The sequence below is a fragment of the Myzus persicae genome, unplaced genomic scaffold, assembly GCF_001856785.1.
Source record: "Myzus persicae strain clone G006 unplaced genomic scaffold, MPER_G0061.0, whole genome shotgun sequence".
NCBI lineage: Eukaryota > Metazoa > Arthropoda > Insecta > Hemiptera > Aphididae > Myzus > Myzus persicae.
Genome location: NW_019101070.1, coordinates 1 through 17,481, shown reverse-complemented (window position 1 = coordinate 17,481; position 17,481 = coordinate 1). Strand labels below are relative to the sequence as shown.

The following is a 17,481-nucleotide window of genomic DNA, read 5'->3' as shown; positions in this document are numbered from 1 at the left end:
ATTTTAGCTGAAAGCTATCCATGTTACTCGTGCGGGGTCTAAGAGAAAAAACGAATATAACTCTGACACCCTCTGAATCTCATTATTTCTTTGAGGATTTTTGAATAAAGAAACGAAACAATAATAATAATACGTGGCTTGGTGAGCGTGGTCCTACGCTCAATCTGCGAAACGCTCTGAGTGTACGTACCGGTTGGCGTTGCTAGCTCCCGGATGGATGACCACCTGGGGTTTTTAGCAACAAATCCTTGCCGTGCAGACATAAACGTGTTCCAACTTCCAACTTATCGTCCCAATCCCCCCCCCCCACACACACACACACACAAATCCAGGGTAATGACCTCAGTAGTTGAATCCTTAATCGAAATAAATAATAATAATAAAAAAAAAAAAAACATTAATTACAATACATTTGAATTTTGTACGTCCGACAGGAGTTGGTGGTGACAAGCAACAGCGAGACTGACGAGGCCAAGGCGGCGCTACAGCGGTCGGGTTACATCGTGGCCACGGCGTCCGGGGCCGGTTACAAGATGCTGTGCGCAGCGTTGGGCGTCGTCAAGTGCTACGCGCTGACCAAGGACTCGACGTACGCGTGGGACACGTGCGCCGCGCACGCAATGCTAGTGTCCCAGGGGGGCACGGCCTGCCACTGTCGCACGGCCGACGGGCCACTGACGTACCGGCCCAAGACCGATGGCGGTGGACGGACGCACTGCAACGCGGCCGGTGTAATCGCTTCGCGCGATCCGCAAACCGTCGACCGGGTGCACGCGCTCCTTTCATCGGTGCACCTGCTCTGCAGCAGTTGATGCGCTTTTGCCGCTGCAGTTGCGCCACTGCAATCGGCGCGCCCCGCGCGTACGCCGTTGTATTAAAAAAAACTGTACACGACGATAGATTTTTAATCGTGTAAGTAGGTACGTACAGGGCACTCTCTCATTTCTGTTTTTTTTTTTAGCGGTTTTATCATTTAGGAAAATCATCGTAATGTGGGTCGGCGATCGTGGATGCTGTGTGAAATATGAAAAATGCAATTATAAGAGCGACATAATCACTGAGATACACACACGACCGACACAACGATTTTTTTTGTTTTTATTATCTTTTCAAGTGCGAGATGACTGCGGAATATTGACTTATACGTGTAAAATCCGAATAGGACTTTTCAGAGTTTTGGCTGGCACAGGTCGTGGTAAAATAAATAGGCAGCGTGTATGATACTTTATACTAAAGTAAATTTTTTTTTTATTATTATTTTAAATAACCGTAAAATATACACGTTACAACTTACAATAATTCTCACGAAATGTCAGATAAAAGTTTAATTTTTAGGTTTAGTTGTTTTTAATAATTGTTTGACGGATGAACGCGTGGTATTCTATTCCATAATTGAAGAAAAACATTTTAGAGCACAGTCATGATAAAATTGTATTTCGCATTAAAAATAAGTGCCCTAATTTATTATTATCGCGTGACATTTCGTTGTAATACCGAAAGAATATCATATATTACCCGTATTATACAAGTATATTATAGTGAGTACTAATAAGTACTGTTATGTAATAGACAGTATACTATATAGCCATAAATAATCGTAATATTATTATTACATATTTTAAAGGTACCGTAATGGTATTATGAGTATAGTTTTAAAATTGAATAAAAAATGGTTTTTATAATTAATACAGGGTAATGTAAACCATTTTGAAAACATTTAGTCAATTTTCATCACTCGATATTGGTAAGGCTTTTTAATCGCAAATAAATGTATTCGTTTAAGGGGTTTCTTAAATCGTTATTGTGTTAATTATCAAATTTTTTAAAACACCTAAATGACAGTGAAATACGTATTTTTTTATTTTTCTTAAACTTTCTTATTTTAGACGTTCATTGGACGTTACATCGAGTTATTTGAGCTACTACTGGTTTATTGTCATATAATAATCTATTAAAACATCACGAGTATTAAATATCAATGGAGGATAATAGTTGAATTACTTTCAAGATTTTTTTCGACAAAAGTACAGTACATCATTTCTATTTATAAAACTATAAGAGTTCTTCTCAAAAAAAAAAAAATGTATACTCTTTCATTAAAAAAGTACTTTGGTAGGTAAGTGAAATATACAGAACAAAATTCAAAGATATTCAGTCAATTATTATCTTTCATTAATATTTTATACGTACAGACATTGGCAGAAACTTACGAGTGGGTCTTGTACCCTTGTCCACTTGATGTGGGTTGCTTACTGAAAAACAGTGTGCTTACAATGTTTTAGACTTATCGTGTCTTATTCGATTGAGAAATCGTTATGTATTTGTATATAAGTGCACCGTTTAATGTTCAAACTTCACACAACAAAATTGTGTACCTACATAAAATTTTTTTTTTACATAGTTATCTGTGATTGAAATGTGTTTCTCAATTGTTATTTATAATCAGTGTTACCAATATATTTAGATCAGTTGCAGTGTAATAAAATATGATACTAGTAAATTATTATGTGTAATGCGAGTTATTGATTAAGTACCTATAGTTTCCTAATTATATGTACTATGTACCTGAGTACTTATAATAACCAGGGTTCGGGACTTTATGCATTTGCATATTTGTTCGGGAAATAAATACTATAAATTTGATCCGGTAAAAATTTGTGTAGTGGTGTTTGGAGTTAAAGTTTTAAAGTTAACCGTTTGCATATTTTTAAGATTTATTGATTTTTATTGCATATTTCAAAATAATTTTTGATTATTTACTCTTAAATCAATTTTTTCGTAAATTAATTTTATCTACATGATTTTTTCGGCAATAATAGCGATAAGGCGATAATCAATAGCGTTACTGGGAACCCATTTTATTTTTAGCTCTGAGGACAATATTATTTTTATTTAATCTGTCTTTTATAGTATTATTTTGTATTTTTGTTTGCCAGTAGTCAGTACCTATATAGTGATCGATGGACTACGATCGTTATCGTGTGCATGTATCGTCAATCGTTGTCGTGTTCGTATCTGTATTCGTTATTTTTTGTATTTATTAGCGCTTGTATTTATGGTATAAATGTATAATATGCCAAAAGAAAACAAAACACAAATTAGTCGGTTGAGAAGTTTCACTTTGGAATTTGGGGATAATGTATTTTTAGCAAATGGAAGAATTTTATTTTGCAAAATATGTGAAATTAAACTTTAAAGTAGATAATAGATATGAACGGCGATCTAGTGTAATACAACATATAGGTACAAACAGTAAAACATGTGAAAATGATTAAACCGAGGGAAATGTGCAATACAAGAAACTAGCAAATGATTACACAAACTAATACAAATAAAATATAATTATAAAATGATTATTTTTTATAACATAAAAATTTTAATTGCTAGGTAAAGAAGATGCGGAGTGTTAAAAAATACAAATTTTTTTATAATATAGTATGTATAAAATATAAATTTTTAGTAATACGTACAACATATGTTTTTTAACGTCTTTTTAATTAAATATAAATGCATATTTAAGCGCATATTTTGATATTTTTTTGGTGCATATGTTTACGTATATTTTTAAGATTTTAAGCACATAAAGTCCCGAGCCCTGATAATAACTAATATAACTATTACGTACCTACGTATATTTATATATTTTAACACAATACACAAAATGGGGCCTGGTGTGGCTCAGTAATTTGTCACAGTCACTAACGTGTTCTGATGTTCAACATCAGACGGCTTCACTAGTTCCCGGATGGGTGACCACCTGGGTTTTTAGTGACGAACCGTCAACTCACATATACGCGTGTTCCTATCAACTAACCATGTAACCCCCCTACAAAATACTAATGGCCATAGTTGCTGATACTTAAGATCATAAAAAAATTGTACATAATATGTAAACTGTATTGTGTATACTATGGAAACCTTTTTATGATGAATATTTATTGATGCATATTAATAATTAACAAAATATTTCGATTGCGAATTCTAACTGTTAATAATAATATTGACATTTTTTTATAGGTGTATTACATTAGACCAATATTTAATATAATACATGATAATGCGTTGTTATTGTTTGTTATGATCTACTTAGGACAGACAAAAAATAATGCATTATAAATATTATTCATTAAAAACTAATTATACTATAAAAAAGTTTCTTAGCTTTCAAATTACGAAAACGAAGTTAAAATTTAATTTGATTATACCTATACCATATCATGTGTATATTGACGAAATGTTAATATGTTTTTATACCTTTATGTTCCCATTATCATTATTAGAGTTTGAAATAATTAACAGTAGTAATATTGCTATACATTTAATTAGTTAGTGATGTTTACTACTATTAATTGATTATTATTTCCTCTATTACCTCACCTACCTATATAAAAACACTATATCTCTTGAGAGGCCTATGTGTATAGGTAATAGTTAAGTTTATTAAAAGTAAAAATAATATAACAAACATAAGTACTCGTGATTCGTATACAATTTAGTACAATAATTATCTATATAGAAATTAAATATCACGTACGCACATAGGTTTTTTTTATTTTCATTATTTGTTACCTATACCTACATTATAATTTTTATTTCATTTTCTGTAGAAGAATAATTTTTAAATAATATGATTTATGACAATACACTGAATACTCAGTGAATAGTTGTTATTGATCTAAACAATTATCTGTAGGTACACATGAATATAGTTAAAAAATGTAATTTCGGTTGACCGACACGCATGGATATATAGCTAGGGTGTAACAAAAATATCCGAAAATGTAATTAACTATGTAGCAAGTGACAACTTTAGCTCTATTATTAATGTTCTTTTTTTCGCATAAAATTAACAAAACAATAATGATGGTTAAATTAAAAAACACAATTTATTTTTAAATGGATTAGAATAAAGTTATTCCATCCATTATTTCAGAGCATATTTTAAGACATTTTTATTGCGCGGCACTATATAAGCCATAAGAACTAGGCCGAATATCTATCTCTTGTACCTAGAGTTGGGAGGTTGCACTCACGATGCCACTTATTTTAGATATGTTAAAATATGATCTACATTGCGTCTATAAGATGTGATTAATTTCGATCGTGAATAATTAATAAATATGCGAATATTGGTGTGACTAGAACCGTTTGAAGAAAAATTTATTATAAATAATAAAATCAAAATTTCGTATTATTACGTATTATCCATCACGATTCATGAATGAACCTAATAATATATTGTTTCCGTGGTAGTAGTGTTTCCAAACAATATATTTTGTACTCGACGTAAAACTGTTTATAACTTTAAATTCAAAAACTGGTCTGTGTCAATAATATTATATTATAAGGTATAATGGATGTTATCGTTACCAAAGTCGTGATCTCCGTGGACCACTGCAATGTTCTTAGCATCGAGTTGGCATTCAACATACTCCAAAGGAAAGTGTTCGCCGACAATAAATTGGACGTATTTATTTTAACTTTGGACGTGGATGAAGTAAAAGAAATGGCTGAACATATAAAAAATTGTTGTTTCTCAAACTTGAATGGTACCCACCTATACATAATGTAGTGCAGTTCGTCAAAATCGCATAAATAATTACATTTTACATTCACTTAAAGACATTACTGGCATATGTGCCCATTAGATATAAATAAATAATATTGTTTTTTCACTGAGTTATCGACATACCTATGACATTTTTTAGCAAAAAACAAAATCAAACTCCATTAGTGCCATTTAGTTCAATAATTCAATTTTTATGTGATTTTACTATTCACCTAGATATTAAATTAAATGCAAAGTAATATTTAATTAAATGCCTACGTATTTCAAATAGGGCAAATAATTAAAATTAAACTTTTTGTATTATTTTAAACAATTGTTGATTATTTATGTTAATGTATGTATTGTTTATTGCTATTCTATATAAAAAAAATTATGTTTAATTAATTAATATTTATAATACGTAGGTATATGAAATATTTTTAATTTAGTTGGACGACCGAATTAGTAATTAAATTTATTCACTTATAATTTTAGTCTTAAGACTAATTAAGACTATATTTAATATACTTAAGTATTTTATATATTAATAATATAATTTCAATAAATAATTAACAGGAAAATATAGTTTAATTTTTAAATTAACGCAAAAACATTTCATTTTTACTATTCATTTAATCAACAATTTTTAATTAAATTACGAATAGTAAAATCGCATACAAATTAAATTCTTTAAACATTTGCCTGGGAGTTTAGTGAAATGCCTGATTTTTCTATATGCCCACGACATAGGAACCATACAGATATAAATAAATAATTCTTATCGGTCCTGGGATTCGTCTATCAGCACGAAAGCTGCAGTATTCATATTTTTTTATACTTTAAACGATCATCATCATCATCATCATCATCATAATAATAATAATAAAAAAAACCCGTTTGCAGAATTAGTCGTGACCGGCGATCGCTTCGAGGCGTTCCTGAAGGCCGACTGCCTCCTGTTGATGACTAATTTGAACCCGCCGGATCATAAAATTCTCGAAAACGTCCAAGACTTAGAGCATGTTTTCAAAAAGGTCAAACCTAAAAGGAGCCTGTATTTTATACTCTATAACTATTTCTAAAAAAAAAAACCGTTTCGAATATTATTATAACGCGTGATGTACCTAAAATATGATAAAAATATATGGTAACAGGCTAAATCGTTTGATCGTCTGGCCAACTCGGATGCCAGGATCGTCATGATGGGACCGTGGTCAAACACGTGGTTACAGATTTTTGCTGAAGTCGCTACACGCCTGAACAAGCTCAACTTTACCGGTTTGTCTAGACATCACGTGAGCAAAGCGTTGGGGCTCATCTCACGAAAACTTGACGTAAGTCGATCGTGTATATTGTGTCATAACACGATAAGCCTGTAGGGCTGGGCAAGTTAGTGATTATTTTTAATTGAGTTAATTTGATAGGAAACATTTTTAAAAGTATAATGTTAACAGTTAATAGTTATTCTATCTTTTTTTAACTCGGTAGGGTTGTATTAACTTATTATGTGGAAACTTACAATTGACTAGTTAACTTGAGTTATTAAAAAAAAAAAAACCATAATATATGAACAGTAATATGGTTTAAAATAGTAAAAAGTAAACGTTTATGTAATGTACATCATCAATAATAACTTTATTATAGTTATTATTTAATTATTTATAAACTAAAGTAGGTTGCTTAATTAAAAGTAACTTCAAGTTAAGATACCGATTCAGTTTATACTGATGGGTTAAAAATTAAGTTGATGAAAATTAAATTGCAGAAGGTTAAGTTAAAAAGTAACAATTAACTTAACTTTTTAACTAGTTTATGCCCAGGCTTGCATAATGATATGATAGAAATATATTATAATAACATCAATAACATAATGTTGTTATTGCTATGCTTATATGAGTCTATGGTGTCATCGTCGACGAGTTGTTTTCTTATAATGCAAATATTATGTAGACGATTTCGTTGTGAAATCTAACAGAGCACTACAACATGCATAGCGAAAATATGAATAATATAAAATATTTCAAAATATTAAATATAACAACAACACGATTTAATGGGTTAAATACAATAGGTGCCTATGGTGAAACATAATATTACATATATTATTAAGGCTTATCTTTTATACTTAAAATGTTAATTGTATTTTGTGGGTATTATTAACCCTTTATACCTACTCAGTGTTCGACGTAGAATGGAGTGTTTGTTTTTTGAAAATGAAAATACTGCTTGTGAGTCTTGGTCGAGGTATAGAAATCAGAAAATGCATCGAAGTATAATTAAGATTTATTTTGTAATATTATTACAAAAACAATTACTTTTTTCAAAATTAAGGGTTTGTATAATAATTTTTTTCTAAAGTGTTCAAAAACTATCTTCAGGTTTACAAGTATATACCTAGACACTTGTGGTTATACACTCAGTTATTTTACCTATTTATTAATCTATGGAAAAATAAGCACCACAATTTATGTTAAAGACTGTAATATTTTTGATGTAGGTATGTCTCGTCGTCAATTGTCAAATTAATTTTTGAACTCTTTAATATTTTGTCTTCGTATTAGACACTTTTGTATTTAGATATTGCCAAATTCCACGAATTCTTTGATGAAAATATTAATATTTTAAACAATTTTACATAAGGATATTACTCACATACAATGTCATGGACAATGTCCATTGGACATATTTTCGATAAGTTTCAAGAATATATTATTTTCTATTGAAATTTAAAAATATTTTGCACTATGATATTGTTTATGAATACATTTTTGGGTTTCGATATTTTAGCCATAATTTAACGATCGCGTTAAACACATTAAAATATATAATAAATTATGTACCGATGAACACTTCGTGTGGAACAGTGCGAAGTGCACGAATTATCGGACGTATACGTTTGGGGCAAAAATTTCATGGACATAGCCGATGCTAAGAAAAAAACGAAATTTGAACCGAGAAAAAATGAATTACAGTGTACCGTGAAAACGCAGAACGTCATGGATCTTTTAACTTCGAATTGGATCGACAATTATTTCACACCCCAGTTTGTACGAACCTTTTGTTTATTTGATATAATATGTAATTATACAAAGTTGTATTAAGACTACATCGATCATTGACAGACTAAAATTATATTGTTTTAAAAAAAGATTCAATTTCGGTTTTATGAACACTATAGTGCAATATTGATTTCTAGTCAATGTTAATATTAAGCATATCGCACCTGAAAAAAAATTGTCTTATGCAATTATTATTATATTTTTGTGGTCTCACTGTAATAATAATAAAAATAATAACAATAGTATTGTTGACATGATTAACGCGTATTTCAACAGTCACTTCAGTTGTACTGCAGATCTTATGAGACTCATAACTTTTGTCCACCCAAATTTTTAATCTTACATTTTTCACAATCATTGTGACTTGACTTTTGATTTTTCAAAAAAAAATCTCGAATTGATTTTTCGTCAAATCGATCAAGCCCAATTATTATGTCATATTACTTGTGTGACGTGTAGGAAGCGATGCAAACCACAACGACCTACAGACATTGCGTTATATCAGCCGTGTGCCATCACTTAATTGACTGGTATCAGGGCACCGATGACAGGACAGTATGCATGACTATTTCCGTATATCAACCAGGACAGATCAACGATGGCGTTTTCTCGTCGTATCCGGTGGTCATCGGCAAGTCCGGCCAAATGTCCGTCCGAGTGAGTAAAATGTTTCGTTTTTCGCGCCTATTGTTAAGTTTCGCACATCTTAGATGTATAGGTATAATAAACGATGCACAGTATTGTGATAAGCAGTAGTTCCCACTCTTCCCTTGTTTTTTGCATGGGAAAAAAAATATAATTAGATACAAACTCATTGAATGAAACGGAAAAAAAAATGTGTCCAATATTATAAAATGCCTCGTGAAGTGTAAATGAGCACGTATTATAAGCGTATTTGCTGAGAAAAGTCGATTGAATGACGCTCCGTCGTGTGAAGTTTTGCCCCCCTGATATATTTCCAAATATGTATAGGCGCCTTTGGAGTCTAGACCTATACTTACGTAAGTCGCCCAAAACAGCCAAATCCATTGACACGCGTAGACTATGATATAAATATTCGATGGTAATAAAAATGATTAATACTGGCATTGGGCACTCAAATATTTGACAATACTGTTTTACATATTATATAATAATATGAATTATTTCAATTTGTGTACCTACGATATTTATTTTCTGGCATTAAATTGTTATCCAATTATCGTTGTTTTAAATTTATCATTTACCTACGAACAAAAGAAAAACGTAGTTATATACAAAATACAACAATGATACACAATATTACGTCAATGCGAGTATTAATATATAATAATATTATCTAGCTAAGAAGTACAATAAATTAAAAACCAATAAAATTTGTTGCCGTTTGTTTTAGTACATTGAAAAGGATTCACAACAATTTATAAAACTGTACAGATATTTGGAAAGTCAACAAAAAGAAAGGTGCCTTATTCGCAATTACATCAAGTACGAGGGTTGAAGAACTATACCTACCGTTAAAAATACATATTGGGAAAAAATTACACACATAATATTGTAATATCACGTATTAATCGTTATAATTGTTTAAAATATTTTTAATTTTTGATGAAAAAAAAACGACAAAAAAGACATTAGACGTTGAAGGTTAGGAAACCTGGAAATTTCCATAAATACAAGTACTGTAATATTTAAAAAAAAACTTTTACTTCGCTCCGAATCCAAAAATGTATTACGGTAATATTAAAGTTATAAACACGATATTGCATGGTGTCAATCAATTAGCGTCAATATTATTATGGTATGGTTGATGGGAAAAGAACAATAAGACCACGCGGTATTATTGTCACCTGTGGTCTTATTCACACTTTTTTTAAAGTTATTAATATTTTACCATATCAGGCAACATAATAGAACTTGACTTAAGACTTTCCACTCAAGGAATATTCATACACACCAAAAACACTTCATTATAACTCCGTGTAAAAAAAAAGCTAAGTTAAAAAAAAATAATTAATAATGATTAAAGTTTTAAAACACGTGATATAATATGGAAATTAAGTAAAATGACATTTTATAATATAACAAATACCTATGATGACAAATAAGATCAATTGTAATGTTAAATACTTAGTCAACATATTGTTGATACATTATTAATTACTTTAAATACTGTAGAGGTAACTTAATTGTATTTATTTAAGTATACTTCTACGTCCTGCCAAATAGTTAAACATAATATGTTGACTAAGTATTTAACATTACAATTTATCTTATTTGTCATCATAGGTATTTGTTATACTATAAAATGTCATTTTACTTAATTTCCATATTATATCACGTCTTTTAAAGCTTTAATCATTATTAATTTTTTTTTTTAACTTAGCTTTTTTTTACACGGAGTTATAACGAAGTGTTTTTGGTGTGATATNAGCTTTTTTTTACACGGAGTTATAACGAAGTGTTTTTGGTGTGATATCAACTATTTATAATGTTGATGTGTAAATTATCTTGTATTCTATAATAATCATAGTAATAATTTAATAATAATAATCTTTAATAACCGCTTGTCTCCTGACTAATTTTTTTTTCCATAATTATAATTAAAAAAATTAATATTATCATTATAATTTTTTTTTACTTTTCGCAGTAATATAATAATATAAGTATGAACACGTCGCGAACAATCGAGTGCAAACTGCAAGTTACGAAATGGTTTGTTGTTTGTTTTTGCAATATTGTCAGCTGTCACCATGGAGTAATAATATCGTTTGTGCATCGTCGTAGTACATCGACTCATCGCTTATCCCCACTCTTCCGTACGCAAAATCGGTCTTAAAAGTACTTTAACATTTTTGCTTATAACTTACAAACTATCAGACCAATCTGCTAGCGAATTCTTCTGTTCCCACCTGCACAATATTTCTGATCGATTGATACCTCATACTACTTTATATGTTCAGCCGTTTGCCCTGTAGATGTTGGCAAAGAATTGACATAAATTAGGACGATTTTTCAATGTTAAAACTCGGTGTCCTGTTATTATACGTTAGTGGCTATTTTGCTATTTTTACTCCGTTTTTTTTTTTTTACTTAGCTTCGCGCCACTACCGTCGCGCTGGATAATCATTACATCTTATAATTATCTTATATAATTATCCCTATGTCCTTCTTCCTCGTGTTTCGACCTAAAACAATAGGTTCACCCAACTGTGGGGTTATGACAGAATTATTTATTAGGGACAAACCAACCTTTAAATTGTTTATACCATGAACCAAAAAATACATACTAGATATATAGGCAGTAAATAAATATCTATATACCTAAGTTACAACTAACTAGGTAGTTAACTTTTCTTCCAAATTTAGCTGCAGTTGCCAAATTTTATTTGGATTAAATATAAACAGTAAATATGGTACTTATATATACAATATATTGATAAATATTGGTAAACACATCAAATTATTATTAACATAGAAATAATAAAACTGAGAACTCATATAATCATATACCTACCTGGCTACCTACCATTATAATAATTTTATTTATCAGAATAAAACCACAATTAACAACTCTTCATTTTTTTGTTTAATCGAATAATGAATCTTGAAGTATTTGCATATTAGTTAATCGCTTCATTAACATTTATTTCAAAATCTATTTCACATACCTACTTATAGTATGAAATATTGAAGTAGGTAAATACTGGTTAATTTTTTAATGCAATCTGGTTTTTAAAGACTTTAATAATAATTATTAGAAAAGAAACTTCCTCTTAAAGTATAGCTGGCATTATGGTACCTATGGTACCTTCTTTTAACTTATAATTTATAAGGTTTTTTAACCCATCACTTACTTTTATTTGAGAGCCTTAGTTAAGTACCTACACGGCTGTATATATATTATTTATTACACTATAGTGTAGTAGTATAATCTAATCACACAATTTTTTAGCAAATACATCGGTGATTGCGCACTATTATAGAATAATATTGTTTAATAACATATTAATGTCGAGCTCAGAGAGAATATTATATTCACGATTAAAGTATCCATTTTGTTATTACTTCTGTACATTTCAAAGTCTAATTTTGAATTTTTTTCATGTATCGACACTTCTAGTCTTCTAGAGTTTTATATTAAGTTATTGTTTAACCGTTAAGACAAAAAACAATATTGTGAGATACAGGACAAAAAAATGGGCTCGCGACAGTAATGTATCTAAATGGCCTATATAATCAGAGTTCCGTATTCTAAATTGTATAGATTTAAACACTCCGAATAATATTCTGTTTCGGAATCTGAAATAAAAAATGTACCGTGTCATCCAAAGAATTCAAAAACTCGAAAACTGATAACAACATATTATATTATAATTAGGGTTTTAAAATTTCATGAAATTTATTTCCTTGAAATATTTCATTTCATTGAAAATTAAAATTAAAATTATTGATTGAAATAATTTAAAATATTGGGGTTTAGATTTTGATATTTATTTTTAGACCTTTTTTTAATTACACCAGGTGAATTTGACAAAATAAGAAACAAGTAATAGCCCATCCATATCAGAAATTAATGTTGGGAAATGAACGTCTATATTTATTTAATAATCATATATTCGTACACTGTACCACGTAAACGCGATACTCTCCCCAGTCCCTAACGACGTTCATATGATTATAATTTATAATATTATATAAACAAAGAATTTATAATATTATTGGTTTATTTACATTTTTTTCATAAAATATTGTCAGGACTATTTTTCAGCACTATAAATAAAATATACAAGCATGAAATAATTAATCAACAATATTTATATTTTACTAAGTTTATTCTTTAACTCTTTTGAAAATGTAAACATTTACCTCTTAGATAAGAGAATTTCGGCCATTTTGTGGGCTTCAAAATCATTTCCAAGTCGGCTATCTAGTATTTTCATATAACTGTGTAGTTCTCTTACCATGGTTGATATAAATTGTAAGTGATAAGTTATTCACTATCAATGTTTTCTGTGTATAATCAATATATTATTTTATTGATAATCATCTATGGCAAAAGAAAACTCGAAAACTGATAACAACATATTATATTATAAATTATAATATCTATCATCTATGGCAAAAGCCGATCTTCGTCACTCATCGGAGCCGAATCATAATTCTAATAATTTCGTTGAACAAAAAAGAAATGTGTAAGGCAACAATAAACATTTACTCACATATTTCATTCTACTCAAGTAATTTTTATAAAAAATTCGATTTTTTCAGTTCGGATTTAGTTGAAGAAAGAAGTTCCTCGATATGGCGTCTGAACTCAAGATATGGCCTTGCAGCTATATATTACCCGAAGAGTCGATGTATACGTAAGTTTGATCACTTATTTTTTTGGGGCTCATATATTTACCTTTTTAGTCTCAAAATTAAAATGTATTGCCACAGACCATTTGCTACCCGGGTGAAGTAGGGGCATATTTTTTGTTCCCGAGCGCGCAACACAAAAAAATACGCTTATAGCACAAACGACGACGGCATATCCAGGTCGCAGAATAATAACATATTTATACAATTAAATATAAATAAATAGTGTTGTACATACTATTCATACTACAGTAGTACAGTACACGGGAGTTCTTATATCCCACAAAATTCAATAATTTTTATTTTTAGTTTATATAAATGTTAAGTAATATATGAATATTATTATGCCGTCTGCTTGAGGTCGAACCGCGAATTAAAGTGATGCCGTCGTACATCAAACATCAAATTATTTTATAAAGGTGGGAAAGTCGCTCTGCTGATTATTGAATATTTATAGGAAATTAAATAGGGACATTTTAAATTTTAAATATTCTTGAATAGCTTAAAATTTAAACAACTAATGCACTCAAAATGAATACATAAAATATTAATTATTAATTTCGTGCTTGACAGTGCTCAGAGAAAATATTTAACTTGGAATTTTACAAACTATAGTTGGTATAGTCGGTATACAGTAAATGTGATGCATTAGGCACTGAATACATTTACGTTAAATCTAAAAAGTAGTAATCACATTTATTTACAACAAGATTTTTATTTAATAACTCATAAAAAAATATGCTTGTGCTTCGAATATTTAAATACCACCTTTATTAATTATTAAAATAATATGTACTTTATTTATTGTTGTAATTTAAATTTTAAAATTATAAACTATTTTGGTTATTTTTATACCTCATTTCATTATCTTAATGATCAAATCTCAAACACAGACCTCCTTGATATAAAAATGTGTAATATACTATATATCTATGGTTTTATCATGTTGACGTAGTATAAATTATAATGCAATCCGTGGCGATTGTCGAAGTAGTTGCAAAGACGCAATCGATCTAAAATTTCAGTTAGCAAAGCTGCAAACATGAACAAGAAACATGAAGAGATCCGTAAGGTTTTTTTTTTTCATAATAAATCTCAATATTTTCACTTAAGTTAAGCGTAAATCTGATTTATTCCGCAGTGCACACACAATTCCGCCGAAGCCCGAAAGCGTCGATGTTCAAAGTAATTAATTTTGGTTTCATATTTTTTTGGTGATTAAATTTATTTTTTATACTTCAAATAAAAATGTAATTTCATGAAAAATATGCTACCCCTAAGTAGACACATATTTTATTTCTGAGAGCAAATGCATAAAATATGAGCGATCAAATAATATACAAACGCCGCTCGTCGTCGTCGTTTTTCTGCTCCCTGATCGTAGGGTAATTTTATAATTATAACCTATTTTTAAGTACTTTAAACCCCGTACGGGTGATTATGATAAATATACTTTTATACTAGTATAGTTATCTTTATAAAATATAATAAATAGACACAGGCGTTCAAATATTCTAAAATGTCGTAGTTATTTAAACCTGGGTGAATACGAGTTGAAAAATTTAAGTTATGTCAATTTTAAATTTTTAACTTCTTTTAGATTCCGAGCGGAGCGATGAATGTGTTGTTTTTACAATTTATTTTTTTATTTTTTTTTGTTTCTGTCATCACGTTATTTTGGGAAAATAAAAGTGTTTAGATTTTCTTCAACAAGCATCTTTTCTGGTAAAAATGTGAATAGTATCGGTACTTTGAGGGGTCAAAAGTAAAAAATTCTCAATAGTTTTCAAAAGCGGCAGGAAAAAAAAATTAAGGAAAAAAGCGAATTTTTACGGAAACCCGGTTTTCGACAAAATCGATTTTGGTTTTTGATGTAACTCTCTCTCAAAAAAAAAATAGGTACCTTAGATGTAAATGAAATTTTGACTAAATATTTATAACGGCGTTTTCTATAAACCATACAATTTTGACAACAAATTTTTATAAGCGTTTGAATTTTTAATTTTGACAAAATATTAAATAAGTAAAAGTCACAAACACGAGCAAAATATTTTGAGTTAGAAATCCATAAAAATTTTTCGTTTTAATCTAAGTTTTTAAACATAATACAAGATTCCTTATAAGTTTGTCTACCTTTATAAAAAAAAAAATTCTACCGGAAAGTCGAATTAATTTGTTATAATCATTTGAAGTTGAAATTTTGTCAACATTGGATATTCACTCCATTTCTCATATAGTGATTTTTACTTATTTTTTTATAATTGAAAAACTAATTATTTCCGATGTATGAAATTCACACTATTTGTTTATATTTTCAATTCATATACTTAATACAATTTTCAAATTATTTTGATTCGTTTTGAGCTGCTTACAAACAATTTGAATTTTGAATTTTTTTAGTTTATTTAGTTTTTTTTTTTCCATAATTGATAATAAAATCGTATTTGTTGGGCAAAAAGGTTAAAAATGCAATAAAATGCTCCTGGTAGATATTTACAATATTAGTTAAAAAATATTTAAAATACATAGCAACGATTTTTGTAATGAGCATTTAAAATTTAAATTTTAACAAAATTCACATCATTTAAAATGTAAAAATAATTTTAACATAACCTAACGTAGGGTTGAAAATTCAAAATAAAGTTCCAAGCAAGTAGATTATTCTGTTATTAAAAAATCAAAAAAAAATATTATTACAGATTTTTATGTTCAAATGTGAACCAAATTAAAGAGTTAAGTGCTAAGAATAATGATTTATATTATTTTGTTGTAAATTAAAAATATTATTCGTGGTCTCTTGAAACTTTTAATGTACTTATATTATTATATTTTATACCCACAAATCACAATGACTTTTCAAATATACTTCTTTTTAATAAATTTAATCTACTGCATAGCACTAATACTTACTAGTAAAATAAATTACTTTAATCACAATAATATCATCGAATATACTAAATTATTAGGTAATATTATAGACTGACAGACCGTCTTCGCTCAGAATCGTTTTTCGTATACAATGATTTTTTATTATTGAATTCAAACTTAACACCATCCATTGCAGAGACCCATTTGTAACCTAATATACAGCAGAGCGACCTCCCAGCTTTTTAGTTTTTTTAATATAATTTTCAATATCTTAATATTTTTAACTTAACTGATTTTTATTGCTAAACATTTATTACATAATGAGTTACTTTTAACCAAGTCCTAGTTGCGTAGTCTGTTTGTAAAAAATTAAACGATAAATATAGTAAAAATTATTATTATTGATGATCCAACGTATTACATCAAAATTTACTTTTTATTATTTTAAAACAAGAAAACTGATTATTTATGTACATAAAAAAAAATAAGTTAGCTGTAAGTTTTCAATTTTAACTTAACTGAATTAAAAATAAAATTAGGAGAACTATAATTGACTTCAAACTTTTTGACATGTTTCATATCGACTTAACTTAACTCAGTTAAAAATGTTCATTAACCTGCCCAGGCTTGCAGTTATTATTATACTAAATTATTTTTTACATATAG

The 17,481-nt window shown here is 28.9% G+C and overlaps 1 protein-coding gene across 1 annotated transcript; it reads left to right on the top strand.

Moving 5' to 3' along the window:
• Positions 1-5,332: 5,332 nt before the first annotated feature.
• Positions 5,333-10,497, top strand: LOC111027599 (malate dehydrogenase-like). Its single transcript, XM_022306000.1, has 6 exons — positions 5,333-5,549; positions 6,452-6,582; positions 6,703-6,882; positions 8,413-8,595; positions 9,067-9,264; positions 9,983-10,497. Exons 1-6 carry the CDS (start codon positions 5,354-5,356, stop codon positions 10,085-10,087), a joined length of 993 nt encoding a protein of 330 aa, XP_022161692.1. The 5' UTR covers positions 5,333-5,353; the 3' UTR covers positions 10,088-10,497.
• Positions 10,498-17,481: the final 6,984 nt, after the last annotated feature.